Source organism: Vulpes vulpes, chromosome 7 (genome assembly GCF_048418805.1).
Source record: "Vulpes vulpes isolate BD-2025 chromosome 7, VulVul3, whole genome shotgun sequence".
Classification (NCBI taxonomy): domain Eukaryota; kingdom Metazoa; phylum Chordata; class Mammalia; order Carnivora; family Canidae; genus Vulpes; species Vulpes vulpes.
In genome coordinates, this window is record NC_132786.1 from 121,147 (window position 1) to 137,819 (window position 16,673).

A 16,673-nucleotide genomic window follows, 5' to 3' on the forward strand; every position below is an offset into this window, starting at 1 on the left:
TCTCAAAACTATATATTATGATACATAGTAAATATAAATATAGCATAATGAATATTCTAAACATAAATATACCCATATCTATGCAATGGATGCAAATATATAGCATGGGATTAATACTCAGTTTGATAAAACAGCAATTGTCTATATATTTTGACACTTTTCAGTGAAAATTTTATTTTTAGCAGTTTTAAAGCAGCAGTAGGGTATTTTAATTTTTTCTTTATTTTTTGATTTAAGATACTTTTAGTTGAGTAAATGATTCTTGTTGAGAGGTAAGTCTCCATAGATCTCTTGTGTTTCTCCCCATCTTGAGAACAGAGGCATTGACCCAATTAGGCATTGACTGCCTTTGTTTTAAATTGCCGTTTTAAAGATATTTGTGCAGTGACTAACCCTGGAAGATAGAGATAGTTAGGATGAAAGGGAGAAGCAGTAGGTCCAGAGGTCAGAAATAAGCATGATGTCCATGGTGGGCAGTAAAAAGGCTGGACTGGAAAAAAAGAGAGTGCAGGTAGGAAATTCAGTAGAAATCTTCCTAATTGACATATTTAGGAACATTAGCTGGTTAATAATAATAATAATAATAATAATAATAATAAACAAAGGATAGGCTTATAAAAATAAATTGTGCATATCTTAATATGTTTAACCAAGTATATTTACATGTACATTTATTTAATAATATTTTGATGGAGGATTAAGGCCTTTAAGCATGACTCAAATTCTGGATCTATTCACTATGGCTGCATAATCTTAGATAAGTTATTTAATATTTCTGAAAATCAGTTTCATTATTTGTAAAATTAGTTGGGGGATATAGTTGTGTGCATATATATATGTATCTATAAAATACAAGTAAGTACAATTTATATATCTCAGCCCTTAATGAATAATAGGTATTACTTTGATGACAATTACTAAGAGACACCAGTGAACCTTAAACCTCAGTACACATTAGAATTGTCTGTAGAGTTTGAAAGAGAGTGAGATTCACAGAGACAGAGTGAAAGAGAGTATGAGAATAAATGAATAAGGATGATAGCCCCCATTTCAGAGAAATTAAATTAGATCCCCCCATTTCAGAGAAATTAAATTAGATCCCCAAGTGTGAGGGCTATGTTAAAACCTTTAAAAATCCCCCCCCTCCCGTCATTCTAATATGCCTTCAGGGTCAAGGACCCCTGATAGAGATTCTTGCATAAGTTATACCAAATACATATTAAAAAGTACAGGAGAACATTATTTTACGGTCACATTGACTTTGCATTCTGACTCCTTCATTCAAACTGTGTTTCTTTTCACCCTCTCTTGAGCAGTTGGAGCAACTTACTTCTATTTTACTATTCATAAATCCTACCTTAATCACTTAATTCCTAATTGGGGCTTTCTTACTCAACCACACTCATTTTTGTGAGTTTATTTAAAAAGCATTATGAATTATACAAATTTGCAGAAAAAGTATATAAAATATACATATATGTACAATTTAACAGATATGAAATTATCAACCACGTAACCTGTCTCTGACCCAAAATCAGGACATTGCCAACATTGCCAGTATCTGCCTTTATCTTTGTAATGCCAGTTCACCCTCTCATCCCCTAGAAAGAACTACCATGTTGACTTTCACAGTAGTCATTTCCTTGATTTTCTTTATAGTTTTACCAATATATATATATAAATATATATATATTTAATATGGTTTAGTGTTGTTTATTTTTAGATTTTATTTAAATGGAATATACAGTATTATTTCGTGCCTTGCTGCTTTTGCTCAGCAACAGTAATGTGTTAGATTTAAGCTTTTACTATTTATAGCTATAGTTTATTCATTTCCATACATTTGATAATATTCTATCAATATATGTGTTGTATGAATAAGCCATCACTTATTTATGTCATCAATTTATTTATGGGTATTTTGTTGTTTCTAATCTTGAACTGCTGTGAAAAATGATTCTATATGCACATTTCTCTAAAGCACTTTATGGTTAGAATTGGTGGGTTTTAGATTACCCATATCTGAAGCTCTACTAGATAATGTCAAAGTTTTTTCCAAATTAGTTGTGCCAATTTGTATTCCTACCAATTTCTTTTGGAATCTAGTTTTCAGGTTGTTTGGTGATAATTTTGAAAACTAACTTAGTGATGTTAAAAATTCTGTACTGAATATGTTTGTGTTTTATATAGGAACATGAATGTAAACTGACTCAGGAAATTCTAGAATTGACTGACAGAGAAGTTGACCTTATGATGAGAGGGGTCAAACATCATAATCTTGAAGGACTCAGAAAAAGAATTGCAACACTCTTTTTTCATTATATCAAAACACCTCTGTTTAATCCAGAAGTTGCAAGACATCTTAAGGTAATCGACATATTTTTTCTTGTATTCCTTTCTCAGAATTCTAAGATTTGCAACGGTCAATTGAAGAACCTTCAAATTTTGCTTTAATGCTTTCCTTGGGGTCCATGTGGAGGACCATCTTATTGGTGAAATCTCTTCTGAATGATTATTATGTCAATAAATTAAACTTGGTCGTTTAACTTCTCTGAACCAAACTGAATATTGCACTGTGTGGAGCGCATGATGATCTCTCACACTCCGTGTTCTTGAATGTTGTTACTTCCACCTGCAATGCTGTCCCCTAACTCCTCAGCTAACTCCTGGTCATTTTCAGACATTTGATTCATGAGTCCCCTCCTTCTAAGGCCTCAGAGAGAGTTAAACTCTTCATTTCTGAGATTCTGCATGTACCTAGTTTGTATTCCCTGACAATACTTCTTGTTTAGTCATGGTTGTTACTGAACAGATCTATGTAGATATCCTGAGAGAACTTCAGATGTAACATGTATTTGAATTAAACTACCTTTTCCAAATCCAACATGTTTAGGCTTCTATGAGGATTTTGCTGTCTAGAGTCAAAATAAGTATCTTACTGTCTTTTTATTATGCAGAACTATTTAAAACACTTTTAGTAAAGTTTGGGAGTGGTTTACTAAAGAATTCTAAATAGTGTTTTATTTTAATGATTGTATTTAGAGTTATAATTTGTTAAGAAGCTGGTTAAACATCTATTTTGCTTTTTTGATATTAAGTCTCAATATTGGGGCACCTGAGTGGACCAATTGGTTAAGCGTCTGCCTTTGGCTCAGGTCATGATCCTGGGGTCCTGGGATCGAGCCACGCATCAGACTCCCTGCTCAGCAGGAGCCTGCTTCTCCATCTGCCGCCTGCTCATGCTTTCTCTCACTTTCTCTCTCTTGCTATCTCTCTTTCTCTCAAATAGATAAATAAAATCTTTTTTTTTAATCTCAATATTTAGTCAAAACTTTTAGAAAAATATAATTTTTATGTTTTCTTTTTAATAGATTTTTCTTTTTTCTTATTATTTCTTAAAGATTTGCTTACTTTTAGAGAGAGAGAGAGAGAGAAAGAGAGAGAGTGCATGTGTGCAAGCGAGGGAAGGGACAGAGAAGAGGGAGAGAGAGAATCCCAAGCAGACTCCCCACTGAGCCTAGAGCCTGATGTGGGGCTTCATCTTATGATCCTGAGATCATAACCTGAGCAGAAACCAGGAGTCAGATGCTCAACTGACAGAGCCACCCAGGTGCCCCTCTAATGGATTTTTGAAACTTAATTGTATTGCAAGAGAATATAACAGAAAGTCAGCGGTGCCTGGCTGTCTTAGTCGGTAGAACATGTGACTCTTGATCTCAAGGTTGTAAGTACGAGCTCCACATTGGGTGTAGAGATTGCTTAAAAATAAAATCTTAAAAAAAAAAAAATCTTAAAAAAATAAATATAACAAAAGTCCAAGAGAAAAGTTGCCCATTATATTATTGCTTATTCAAATTGGTGTTTTATTTGCCCAAGCTACCTTCTGGTCCTCTATAGACTTAACTCAACTTTTATATGTTTACGGTAGTAGAATCTAATATTTTACATGTTCACATAATGTGTCATTTTATTCAGTTTTTAAATTTACCTTTGGTAAAATTCACCATTGGGGGTCAGGTTTGACAAATGCAGTCATGTGATCAATAGCACAATCAAGTTAAAGAATAATCTTGCCTCCTTCCTCCAAGTTCCCTCAGGCTGCCACTTTGTAATCAGCACTTCCGGCTCCCTAACCCTTGGCAGTCACTGGTCATATGGTTATACCTAACCCAGTGTGTCATGTAATTGGAATCCTACTATATGTAGCTTTTTGAGACTGGCTTCCTTCATTTAGCATATTGTATTTGATGTTCACCCATGTTTTTGAATGTATTGTTAATTTGTTATAACTGAGTAATATTTTTGTTGTCTGGATATACCAGAGCTTGTTTATCCATTTGTAGTTACAGGACATTGGATTGTTTGTTAGTTTTGGGCTTTTGTGAGTAAAAGCACTATATTAATTGTGAATTTTTGCGTAAATTTATCGTTTGGGGTTAAATAACTAGAAATAAGGATTTTTGAGTCATTTGGTAAATGCATATTTACCATTATAAGACATGGCCAAACTTTTTTTCTGCACTGGCTGTACCATGTTTCATCCCCATCTGTAATGTGTGACACTTCCCATAGTTCTGCATCCTTGAGAGCAGCTGGTATTGCCAGTCTTTAATTTTGGAATTCTAATGAATGTGCAGTAGCATCCCATTATATTTTAATCTGTGATTTCCTAATGAATATAATTTTAAGCATCTTTTCATGCATCTTTTCTGCCAGCCATATGACTTTTTGATGAAGTATATGCACATATCTTTTACCACCACCCCCCTTCTTAACATTGAGTTATTTTCTCATTACTGAATTTTGTAAGATATGTGATTTGCAAATATTTTCCCTCAGTCTTTAGCTTGTCTTCTCATTCTCTTAATGGTATCTTTAACAGAGCAGATGTTTGTTTGTTTTTTATTTCAATGAAGGTAAATTTATCCATTTTTGAAATGGATCATGCTTTTGGCATTTATTTTGTACTTAAGAAATCTTTTTGGAAGAATTAATATTGTTAAAATGTTCATACTACCCAAAGTTATCTATACATTTAAAACAATCCCTATCAAATTCCAATGGCATTTTTCACAGAAATAGAAAAAAAAATCCTAAAATTTGTATGGAACCACAAAAGATCCCGTATAGCCAAAGTAATCAAGAGAAAGAACAAAGCTGGAGGCATCATGCTTCCTGATTTCAAACTATATTCCAAAGCTTGAACAGTATGGCACTAGCATAAAAACAAACACATAGATCAATGCCACAAAATAGAAAGCCCAGAAATAAACTCACAAAGGAGCTAAGAACATGCAATGGGGAAAGGATAGTTTCTTTACTAACTGGGTTGAAAATTGGATAGCCACATGGAAAAAAAAAAAAAAAAAGATCAACCTTTATCTCACACCACATACAAAAATCAACTCAAAATAGGTTAAAGATGTAAATATAAGGCCTTAATACTACTAGAAGGAAATATAGGGAAAATCTTATTGACATTGACCTTAGCAATAATTTTTTGGTTATGATATCAAAAGCAAAGCTGACAGAAGCAAAAATAGACAAATGGGATTGTATCAAACTGAAAACCTTCTGCACAGAGAAGAAACAATCAACAAAATGAAAGGCAACCTACAGAATGGGAAAAAAATATTTGCAAATCATACATGTGGTGAGTTAATATCCAAAAAAAAGGAACTTATACAACTCCATAGCAAAATAATTTTAACCCAATTTAAAAATGGAAAAAAGACCAAAATAGACGTTTTCTCAAAGAAGACATACAAATGGCCAACATGTACTTGAAAAAATGCTCCACATCACTAATCATCGGGGAAATGCAAATCAATACCACGGTGAGATATCCTCTTACACCCGTCAGAATGACTAGTATCAAAAAGACAAGAAATAACAAGTGTTGGCAAGGATGCGGAGAAGAGGGAACCCTTGTGCTCTGTTCCCTGAAATTTAAATTGGTACAGTCGTTATAGAAAACAGTGTGGCAGTTCCTCAAAAAATTAAAAATAGAACTACTATATGATGCAGTTTCAAGTTTTGCCATTGATCATTGAGCCAATCCAAATTTAGTGTTAAGATAAATGAAATGAGGAAAACACTTAGTCATGTGAATCTAGCTATTGCCTGTGACATGAATGTAGCAAAACACCAAAGATCTCAATTCTTTTAAAAAATAAGGCAGATTTCTTAACATTGTGCCAGGGTAAATGAATGCTGCTTGAATTTAAATTTTGTGTAGAATAGGAAGTTAAGGGAAAACAGGACTTTACAAATAAACCAACTTTTTATCTCATTCTAAGGTAAGTTAGCCCTAGTGCCTCCCGTGGTTGGTGTATTTGGCCTGACTTTTATGGTTTTCTTAACTTCTGTTGTTGTTTTCTACTCTTTAGGTCCCTCAAGACCCGCTGATGTTTTCTAAGAAGGTGGACTTCTGCCGCAGCTGCCGGCTCTACCTGCCCCGCACGGAGTTCGCGGCCTCGGCCGGGCCCGGGCCTCCACCCCACGGGCGCCCGTGTCGCCGCTGCTCCGCCCTGGGCCAGGAGGCCCGGCAGCGACAGTCCTTCCTGAAGCTCAAGTGCTTACTCCGGCGGCTGCACTCTGCAGAAGCCCGTTACGAAGATGACCCCAAAATTGCTTTCCTGATGCAGGTAGGAGCAGTCGGGGTGCCAGTCGGGGCAGAGTTTACTGGAAGGTTCCTGCTTTTCCACAGAAGCCTTTGAAGATAAGGCTCCTTTTGTTTATGCCTATACCTTGCGAAGCTTGCCCCTCCAGCAGTTTTAGGTTTGTGTATGCAGACCTCATGCTAAAAAGTCACTCCTAGAGTTTTAGCTACTGTGATTTAAATTTAATAAGTTTTTAAGCAGTTACTTCATTTCCCCCATTTCCTTTCTTTTTTCATTAAAAGGACAAATCTTTTTAATAACACTAAGCAAATTGCTTAATCTTTATCAAATATCAATTTCTTCATTTGTAAAAGGATATAAATGACCTACAGTCACCCTGAGATTGAGGGTTAGGATGAAGATAAAGACAGTGTAAATGCATTTGAAAAGCACTGAATACCAGACAGGGAAGGTAAGATTAGCAAATGGGAGGAACCCTGGGAGCTGAAGATGCCCTCGTGACTGCGAAACTGCTCCTGCAGCTCGGGCGCAGGGGGCAGAGATTTGGTGAAAAATAAGCTAGAAGAAGCATTGAAAGCTTCACGAATAATGTTCCTCTTTTAAAAAACAAACTAAATTATCTCCCCAAATAATAATCTTAAAGAAATATTATATTTAGAAAAAAAACATTTTTTTTTTCAAACTTGTTTTGACATGTAGCTACAAGACATTCAGTACCTGGTAGAGAACATCTGGGCTTCCCAGTCAGTGCTCAGCGCCTGGAATGATCTCAATGATCTGGTCCTGGTCAGGTGGGATCGGTCTTTGGAATGGTCCCCCTGGAACTGCATTCTTCTTACCAAAGACGAAGGTGTTGCTCATCTCAAGCTAACAAGTATTGAGGAGGTAAGAGAGTGGGACTTTATCTGAGGAAATAATTTAATCCTTGAAAATATTAGAGGGTAACTTTACTGCCTTTTACTGCATTCCATGCATAACTTAAATACTTCCATTGGATTAAGAAACAACATGAATAATAGTAACAAAATCTGTGGATGGTATGTGTGGCTGAGATTAAGATTAAAAAACACAGAAAAGGACAAGATAGGAGATCTGAACATCTTACAGGTATCTAAACTTGATACCACCCTCTGCTAATAACAGCAAGTTCAAGCATGTCATTCCACGGCAAATTCCACGAAGGCGAGGATTTTATTTAGCTTACACCTGTCTGTATATACCACATCAGTGCATGTCACAGACTAGGGGTTTAATAAGTATTTGTTGAATGAATAAATGAAATACCAGATATATATTAATAATCTAGAATCTGCCCTTCTTTGATTAGCCATCATGAGTCTGCCTAGCACACTAAATTCTCAAATTTTGTTGAGAATCGTGTGCGTTAAATGGCAATCATACTGATGGAGTATGATTCTGAGGCCTGAGGCTCCATTTTTCATTTTCTCTCAACTGACTAGAAGTGGGGAAAGGACTATAAAAATTCAATACCATTTAATTTTAGTAACTTACAAGATGAAATCTGTAAAACATTTTGATGAGCAGAATTGAGTTCATCAGAGAGTTTCACTTACACTGAGCAAGCTTGGGATCCCAAAAGCTGAAGCTGATTCTCTGCCTTCTACTGATTAAATTTCTCAACTATTAATTTCATGCAAAATGTCATTTAAGAGAAAATAAAGAAATGACTTCAAATATAATAGTCATTTTGAATGTTGCTATTTCCTGCTTGTCTTTTTATTGGGGAATGAGAAGGTATAAAAGAGGAGAAACTAGTTAAAATTTTAGCTTTTTAAAATAATTTTCCAGTAGAAGCCAGGCTTAGAAAAATTTCACTCTAGGGATCGAAAGAAAGAGCAGCATGAAATTGAAACTGTGTTAAATATTATATTTAGTAAACTAAGCTGCTTCATAAATATTTAATCACTGGAAGCATAGCCAACACTACAATATTATTTCATCCAGGACCCATAGTGGGATTGCAGTTCATTCCCAAAGCTGATACTCTACTGCTTCAATTAATCCACACACTCCCTTTGTGTATTTAATCAAATTACTGCAGTATCAAATTAAATGTTCTATTCACATGCATTTCTAATTTCAGGCTGCCGATCTTACTGAATTTCTATAAATAGAGCTAAGGTTCTCAACCAGATAATCTAAAAAAATACTGTCTTTTTATTATTTTGGACTAGTATAATCCCTTAAGTATCAATATTCAGCCTCGTTAAAGAATAGGTTATGTCTTGCCACAAGTTAAAACATTTCTAGAGTTTCCTTAATGCACAGAGATATTTGCTTTCTCAGTAAGTAAAAAAATATTCAAATTTTAAAATAATCTTGGCTCCCTGCAGTCATGACACAAGTTATAGGAAAAGCATGGGAAAAGACTGCTGTTCTCTGAACTGGAAATGAGGCAGAGCAGGTTCCCGTGGTGTGCACACTGGTCACAGTAGGAAAACAGTGGATTTAAAGTAAGGAGACCCGACCCAGTATGTCCCCATCTCTGTCACTAACCATCTTGGCTTCATAAATTTGTATAACGGTTAGCTAAAAACATGGAATCAATACAGAGGATCGGAGCAGCCCTGGTTTAATTCTGGCTCTGTTACTTATGAGCTGGGATAAGTTGAGCAAATTTGCAAGTGTCTCAGTGCTCTGATTTTCTCATCTGTAAAAAGAGGATAATAGGAAAAGGGGATAATACGTATTGGATATCTTTCCATATTATTCTTTAAAAGTTGAGGATTGTTCCTTTGCCTTATGTACCATAATGTGCTTGTCTTACCTTTAATGATTAATTTGCTATTCTATAAAGGTGCTTTGAAAACCTATAAAGTTCTGTACATGTAGAATTTACTGTTGCATAACAGAAATATGTAGAAATATGTCCTTTTTTTTTTTTTTTTTTTTTTTTTTTTTTTTTTTTAGTGAAATGAGGCCTAAGGAGTGGTAGGACATAGATAGTGCAAAGGATGAGTATTTTGACTTAGTAAATATGTCTGTAGAAAGGAAACTTAAGATAAGCCTGAATACTCCTACCTGATACTCTCTGCCAGAGTATCGTTTGCTTTGGCTCCTTTTCTCCTTTTCTCTTGTTTACCTTTGTTTTGACACTGGAGGGACCTTTAGTGAGGGGTGCCTTCCCTTTAGAAAACTAGTTTTAGGAGAAGGTACGAGTCATGTTTGTGATTTGGTTGAAAAGAAGGGTCAATTAAGATTAATAAAGGAAATAGATGGTATTTATTAATTCAACCAGAATTTTTTTTTTTTTTTTTTTTTTTTTAATGTGCCACATACTGTGCTAAGTGCTTGGAGAAAAACAAGGACGTGTAATGGACACAATTCTTCAGTTTCAGTTGTATTCAAGTTTGGTTGCAAATAACAGACTAAACAACTTATAATGACTTAATCAAATGTGAAGATAGTTTCCATATCAAGCAGGAAGTCCAGATGGTGGCAGTCTGGGGTCTGGATGGTAGTTCCACAGTGCTCCCAGAAACCCAGGCCCTCCGACTTTTTCTTCATCTGTATTTAACTTTTGACTTTCATTCTCATGCTTGTGGACTCTTAGAGATAAAATGGCTGCATCAACTCCTATATTCTCTTAAAAAGCTTTCTTGTAAGCTTTGTCCAATGCTTTCTGTTATATATGCATGTGTGTATAATGGCCTGAAACTTGTCACATGCTACCCCTAGCTAGAATAAAGGCGGGAAAGCTGAGCACATCACAAAATACAAATTCAGGCCCTTGTGCAAAATCAGGCCTCTACATACCAATGGTAGAGAGAATGAGTATTGGGCTGGCAGCCAGCAGTCCGCCACTCTCATTAGAAAACACGTGGTCTATACCGTGGCAATGCTACATAACAGAAAAAGATCAAGTACTGTTCTAGCTATGTAGGGACAAGAAGCCTAAACATTAAGAATAGAATTGGAGGGACACCTGGGTGGTCCAGTGGTTGATTATCTGCCTTCAGCCCAGGGCATGACCCCAGGGTCCTGGATCGAGTCCCAGGTAGGGATCCCTGCACGGAGCCTGCTGCTCCCTCTGCCTGGGTTCAGCCTCTCTCTCTCTCTCTGTGTCTCTCATGAATAAATAAATAAAATCTTTAAAAATAAAGAATAAAAATGGAAAGATACAGAGTCTTGATAAAGGCAGAAAGGTTATTTTCTATTTAGAAGACTAGAATGAACTCCTGAGGTGGGAATCTAGGGTGGTAGGAGGAGGAGCAAAGGAAGGTTTATACTGTCAGAATGCCGTCATGATCTTTGTTTTGGACCGTGGAGATAGTACTCATTATAGAAAAAATAACTCAGTCAAAAGTTGGTAATTGTATCAGTGTTAAAGTAGATTTAAAGAGGGAACCAAAGTGACAAGATCATTCATTCAAAAATTTTGGTTTTTGATGGTGTTGACAGATGCTTACATGAAAAAGACTCAGTTTGGGGGGGGGGGGGGCCTCAGTGGTTGAGCGCCGCCTTCAGCCCAGGGTGTGACCCCGGGGTCCTGGGATCGAGTCCCAGGTCGCTCCCTGCATGGAGCCTGCTGCTCCCTCTGCCTGTGTCTCTGCCTCTCTCTCTCTCTCTCTCTGTGTGTCTCTCATGAATAATAATAATAATAAAGGCTCAGTTTGAACCTTCAAAGGAGTATTCCTTATAATGGAGACACTTTCAAGCAGATAGTGAAATTGAAGGCTGAACGAATTAAATATTACAATTAAAATTCATAAAAGTACTTGCAAGTAAGTAAGGAAGGAGGAATTAATTTGTGTTCAGAGGTCAGAAAGAAAGTCAGGAAAGGCCTCGGGTTTGTAGTGTCCTAGGAGCAGAGCCCTGAAAGATGATGGAGTAGTAGCAGTGTTCTGGGCTGAAAGAATGGGTAAGCAAAGGCTTTCTGGGATAAGAAAGTGTGCATGCAAAAAAAAGAAAAGAAAGTGTGCATGCGTGTGTGTGTGTGTGTGTGTGTGTGTGTTAACCTGGTAAAGTATATCTATGACATTTAATAGAATTTGATTTTTCTTTTCTTTTCAGGGATATGAACCCTTGTTTATTCACAAGATCAAACACAAACATATCCTGGCTAAGAACTACTTTTCTCACATTCCAGTGCTGGCTTCATTTATACTTGATGATGGTGAAATAGATGAGATCAGAAAAAAATATCACTCAGAAACAACTCCTAAGATTATAGTGGCCCAGAGGCCCAGTCCCTAGAAGATCCAGGAGTATCTGAGGATCAGCATTTTTATCCACTGCTAACAGAGGAATACAGAGGCTATACATTATGGAAATAGAATTTTATCTTTTAATTGATTTTAATTGTTTTTTGTTTCTCATGGTATCATAAGTGGTATGAAGACAAAACATCCATATGTAATGCTTTATTGTTAGATAATTAGTGAAAATTGAAATACTGTTTTGTTCCTGAATTATATTTTAAGGTAAAGAGAATATTTTATTTTCCATATTTTCACACTAAAATTTTTAAGAATTTCAAGTGCCCACTATAAAACCAGCAAACAAAAGCTGGTTTAGCTTTTGGCTCAAGTAATTTATTTTAGGTTAAATGTAGTTATAGAAGAATAGTCAGTATGTGGATGAGAGGAAACATAAAATTTTCTTTTTTAAAAATCTATACAGGTAGGATAAAAGATGCTGTTTTTTTTTTAAGATGCTATGTTTTAATATAGCAGTTTGAATCCTCACTTTTTATTTTCTACTTTTACCTTCAATCCTTCCTAAAATCCTGGTAAAACAACTGGGGTTATTTATAAACAAACAAATGCATTCTATGCTGGAAAACGGGGTAAACAGTAGAATTATCTTCTATCTAGGAGGAAAAACTCTCAGTGAGGCAATGATGACATTCTGTAGGAAGGATAAACTTGGTTAGGCAAACTGTAACAGTCCCTTTCCCCAATAAGCTGAAGGAATTACCTTGACCACATGCATGTCAGAGACCTACAGTGATGAGCGCAGTGTGTGAGTCCATCTGAACAGGGAGTTGATGGCACATTCAAATTAGGAAAATTCAAGAACAGTGTATTTACAAAGGGACTTACTATAAAGTGAGGACAGTATTTAAGGAAACTAAAGGAATAATACAGCAACGCAGGGCCAATATGAGATAAGCTGTTTCTACCTCTAGTCTCAAATAAACCTGGGGAGGGAGAGGTCTGAGAATGCTCAGTGTAAGGGAGATAACTGAGGATCAGAAACCAACTGTCAAGGGATAGTCAACCCTAGGTGGTCTCATGAACTGGAGAAATAAATACTTCATAATTTTACACTCTCCCTTTCTCCAGTCTCCTGCTTGCATTTTCCATTGATAGAACCCAGAAGGAAAGTAGGAGAAATAGAATTTTGTTTTCATAATTCATGCAGTTTCAGGGCAAAGAGTGGAGTAGACAGTGGTGATAGTGGATCTGGATGGCTAAATAGAAGATATTTTGCTAGAAAGAAAGAATTTAAAGTGAAACTCTATAACTCAAGGGGTAGTATTTCTCACCCACGCAACATAATTCGAGAGAGAGAGAGAGGGAGGTGAGGTAATTTTTCTCCTAATTCCAATCAGTAATTAATGAGCTGTTTTCTTCAGTTTCGGGTTTAAGGAATTCAATCTCAGTAATAATATTGGTTCTATATCAATATTTGCCAATATTTCAACAACATCTTTTCTAGGATATCTACAATTATTTTTTATTTAGCAAAAGCATGGCACTTGGTGGTTATTTTTAAAGGAAATAAACATAAAGGAGGGAAGTGGTATGGTGCTGTTATTTTCAGATTTTCATAGACAATTTAGACATTCTGGGACCCTTCTAAATAGTAACTTACCAATAGGGTTACATTGGGGAGCATTCCAATCACTAATGAACAGGTAACAATTTAACACAGACAACAGTGGGTTTGCCCTGGAATGTAAGTGATTTTCACAAAGCAGTTTAGGAGAATGTCCTTGGAGAAGGAAGAGCTGGGGAGGCAAGCTTCAAGGTAGAAATTTTCAGATAGGGACCAATAACGGTCTGTGAGAATTCCTCTATGTACCCTAGGGATGAAGCAACTGACTAGACAGCATTTGCTCCTAGTATGGAAGATTGTGGAATGCAGCTAAGGGGGGTGGACCAGCTAGAGCAATTGAATTCATGTATGGAAAGGGGCAGTACCTTCAGCACTAGGAGAATAACCACTTAGGGGGCAAACAGCTCAACAGCACACAGACTTTCCCCCATATTCTGGGAAATGCCTTTCAGTCCTTCTGGAACTACAGTTCTCATTTTATACAACTATCTAAAAATCCACAGCAGAAGGGGCTAGAAGATGTATCTGGCTACAGGGACATCTGTGGGGGAAAAGTCAGGTTGCTACTCAATAAAGTCCTAACTCTAGCCATCTGGCGAGCAACAGCTTGTTTAGCAGTTGGTTCTCCTGCCTCTGTAGTATCCTCATTCTTCGAGTTTATAACCTGATGACCGTACTTCCCTTGGCCCACTAACAAATGAAGCTATAGAAAGTGTTTCCAGGGCAGCCCCGGTGGCTCAGCGGTTTAGTGTCACCTGCAACCCAGGGCCTGATCCTGGAGACCTGATCGATCGAGTCCTACGTTGGGCTCCCTGCAGGGAGGGAGCCTGCTTCTCCCTCTGCCTGGGTCTTTGCCTCTCTGTGTGTCTCTCATGAATAGATAAGTAAAATCTTTAAAAAAATAAAAATAAAAAAGAGAACGTGTTTCCTTCTTTCACCTTTATGAGGACTGTATTATACAGATAGACACCTAAGCAATACATATAATAGGACAAAATTTTATATCTTCAAATTATAAAAATAAGCTGATAAATAGTCGGTAGATAGAGTTTCAGAAATAAAAAAAAGACCCTTCTGAGGAATGAGAACAAATAGTCACTTATCAAATTTATTGATTCATGTTAAGGATATTTGATAGCACTTTTCATCCTTTGGAAAAAAAATACTGGGAAGAATTGCTATTATACAAGATAAACAATTGCTAAACTACCAAAAGCAATGCATAAATAGCAACAAACAGCAGATTTGGGGCTTTAAAGATGAAGCTAGGGATCTCTGGGTGGCGCAGCGGTTTAGTGCCTGCCTTTGGCCCAGGGTGCGATCCTGGAGACCCGGGATCGAATCCCACGTCGGGCTCCCAGTGCATGGAGCCTGCTTCTCCCTCTGCCTGTGTCTTTGCCTCTTCCTCTCTCTCTCTCTCTCTCTCTGTGACTATCATAAATAAATAAAAATTAAAAAAAAAAAAAGATGAAGCTAATCCAGAGATTTGATGGATTAGCTCAAGATTGCTCCCTAGAACTTAGAGGAAAAGGACAAATTAATGAAGTAGGTGACCAAAAATAATGTTTAATAATTTTAATCTGTCAACACTAGAAATAACATGAGTCTGGAATGGAGTAGAAAAGGAGAAACAATTGGTAAAGAGAGATTTAAAGCCAGTTTTCCTAAGCTAGGAAGATATATAACCTTAGTTGTGTAAAGAATCTACCAAGTGCTGGGAAATTTATATAGAGACACATATAGACACAATTTCATGGTATTTCTGGTTAAATGTAGTTATAGAAATTAGTCTGTTCAATACTCAAGAATATTGGACAAATTCTATAAGCATTCAAGTTGGAGAGGAAAAGTTAGCCACAAGAAAATAAAATCAATAGCAACATCATAGATTTATCTTCCCCAACACTAAATGTCAGAAGGGAGGAACATTTCTATTGAAGGATTTTGAATTTTGCGGGTAAAAAAAAATGACCTAAGAATTTTACTGTGAGGCAAATATTTGTGAAGACATCATAAAGACGTTATTAAACAGAAAGCATATCATGAATTTCTGTGTACCCATTCTGTCCTCCAGCCAATCTTAAAGCTGTGGAAATAGGTAAGGGGTTGATATAGGAGAAATAACAGCACTACAGCCTCAAGATCCTTTGCAAATGATCATTTGTATGGTTATGAAACAATGTAATGAAAAAAAATAATTCCTCAAATGAAAATCTACACTGCAAAAAAAAAATCAATCTACAAAAATAATACCCTAGCTACTCCAATAAAATGTCTACTATAGGAAGGTTCAGAGGGATAGAAGTATCCAAGTCTTTTTAATGGAAGAAGGGACAACAGGTAGGCAGGAAAATGGGTATCTAAATATATAGTTTAAAAATTTAAAGGCAACTGCTAGTAGAATGAAGATGGAATTATAAACGCATTTCAGAGAGAAAAGGGGAATGACAAATGAGAACTATTGTGAGATAAAGGGTTTGGGTTTTTGTTTTCTAAGGTTAGCAGAAGGAAGAAGCACATGTAAGAGAAAAACCAGGTTAAAAATATCACAGTGCTTCAATTCAGATAGTTCTCTAGCAAAAGATAGTTATTTTCATGTTGTATCAAGAGTGAACTAAATGCTGTGTACCAGATATACACCCCAAATGAAATGACCTATAGAGTGTTAAAAGTATGATAATTTATAAAATTGTAATAGTCAAATATAAGCAGATAACAAAAAGTGTTGGTGATATTAATTTCAAGGGAGTTACTTTATATTGATAAATTATTATTCACAATATAAATGAATAATTTATCTCTGTTAGATACAAAAATAAGTTTAAAAAAAAGTCACTTGAAAAACAATTCTTAGGTTTCTTGAACTTCTACATGTCTTTTGAGCAGAAATGGTAGTTCTTTTTTTCAGACTTATTTTGAAGGTTGTTTGTATAGCAAGCAGTCTTGGAAGATAGGGATAGTATTTAGTGTTCACTATAAATAATTCAGAGTCTCTAAGCCCAGGATTTCCACCCTGCAAAGAATCTCACTGCATGTGCCTATGTCATCCAGACTTTGTATCACCCGGGGGGAATTAGGGCAAAATACTGATATTTTGCCTGCTGCTTTTTCTGTGAACAATAAATTGTGCTTCATCTCTGACCCAGGAGTCTCATGTCTTCCTCTGTTCTCTATGAAATTCTGACAGGCAAATTTGTTAACTTGTAATTGGGTAGCATCTTGGACCCTTCGTAGTTGTTGACCTAG

General features: G+C 36.2%; 1 protein-coding gene across 20 annotated transcripts in view; it reads left to right on the forward strand.

Annotated features, from left to right (window-relative positions):
* The window catches only part of LOC140593690 (IQ motif and ubiquitin-like domain-containing protein), a 133,186-nt gene that overhangs the window by 38,305 nt on the left and 78,208 nt on the right, over positions 1–16,673 (forward strand). For 15 of the 20 annotated variants that reach the window (XM_072762741.1, XM_072762734.1, XM_072762736.1 and 12 more), the window contains 4 exons: positions 2,191–2,367; positions 6,390–6,647; positions 7,323–7,508; positions 11,658–16,568. In XM_072762741.1, coding sequence (XP_072618842.1) covers positions 2,191–2,367; positions 6,390–6,647; positions 7,323–7,508; positions 11,658–11,840 — 804 coding nt within the window. In that variant the 3' untranslated portion in view covers positions 11,841–16,568. Of the gene's footprint in view, positions 1–2,190; positions 2,368–6,389; positions 6,648–7,322; positions 7,509–11,657; positions 16,569–16,673 lie in introns of those variants that run through there. The other 5 variants (XM_072762735.1, XM_072762740.1, XM_072762754.1 and 2 more) reach the window with 1 other exon arrangement.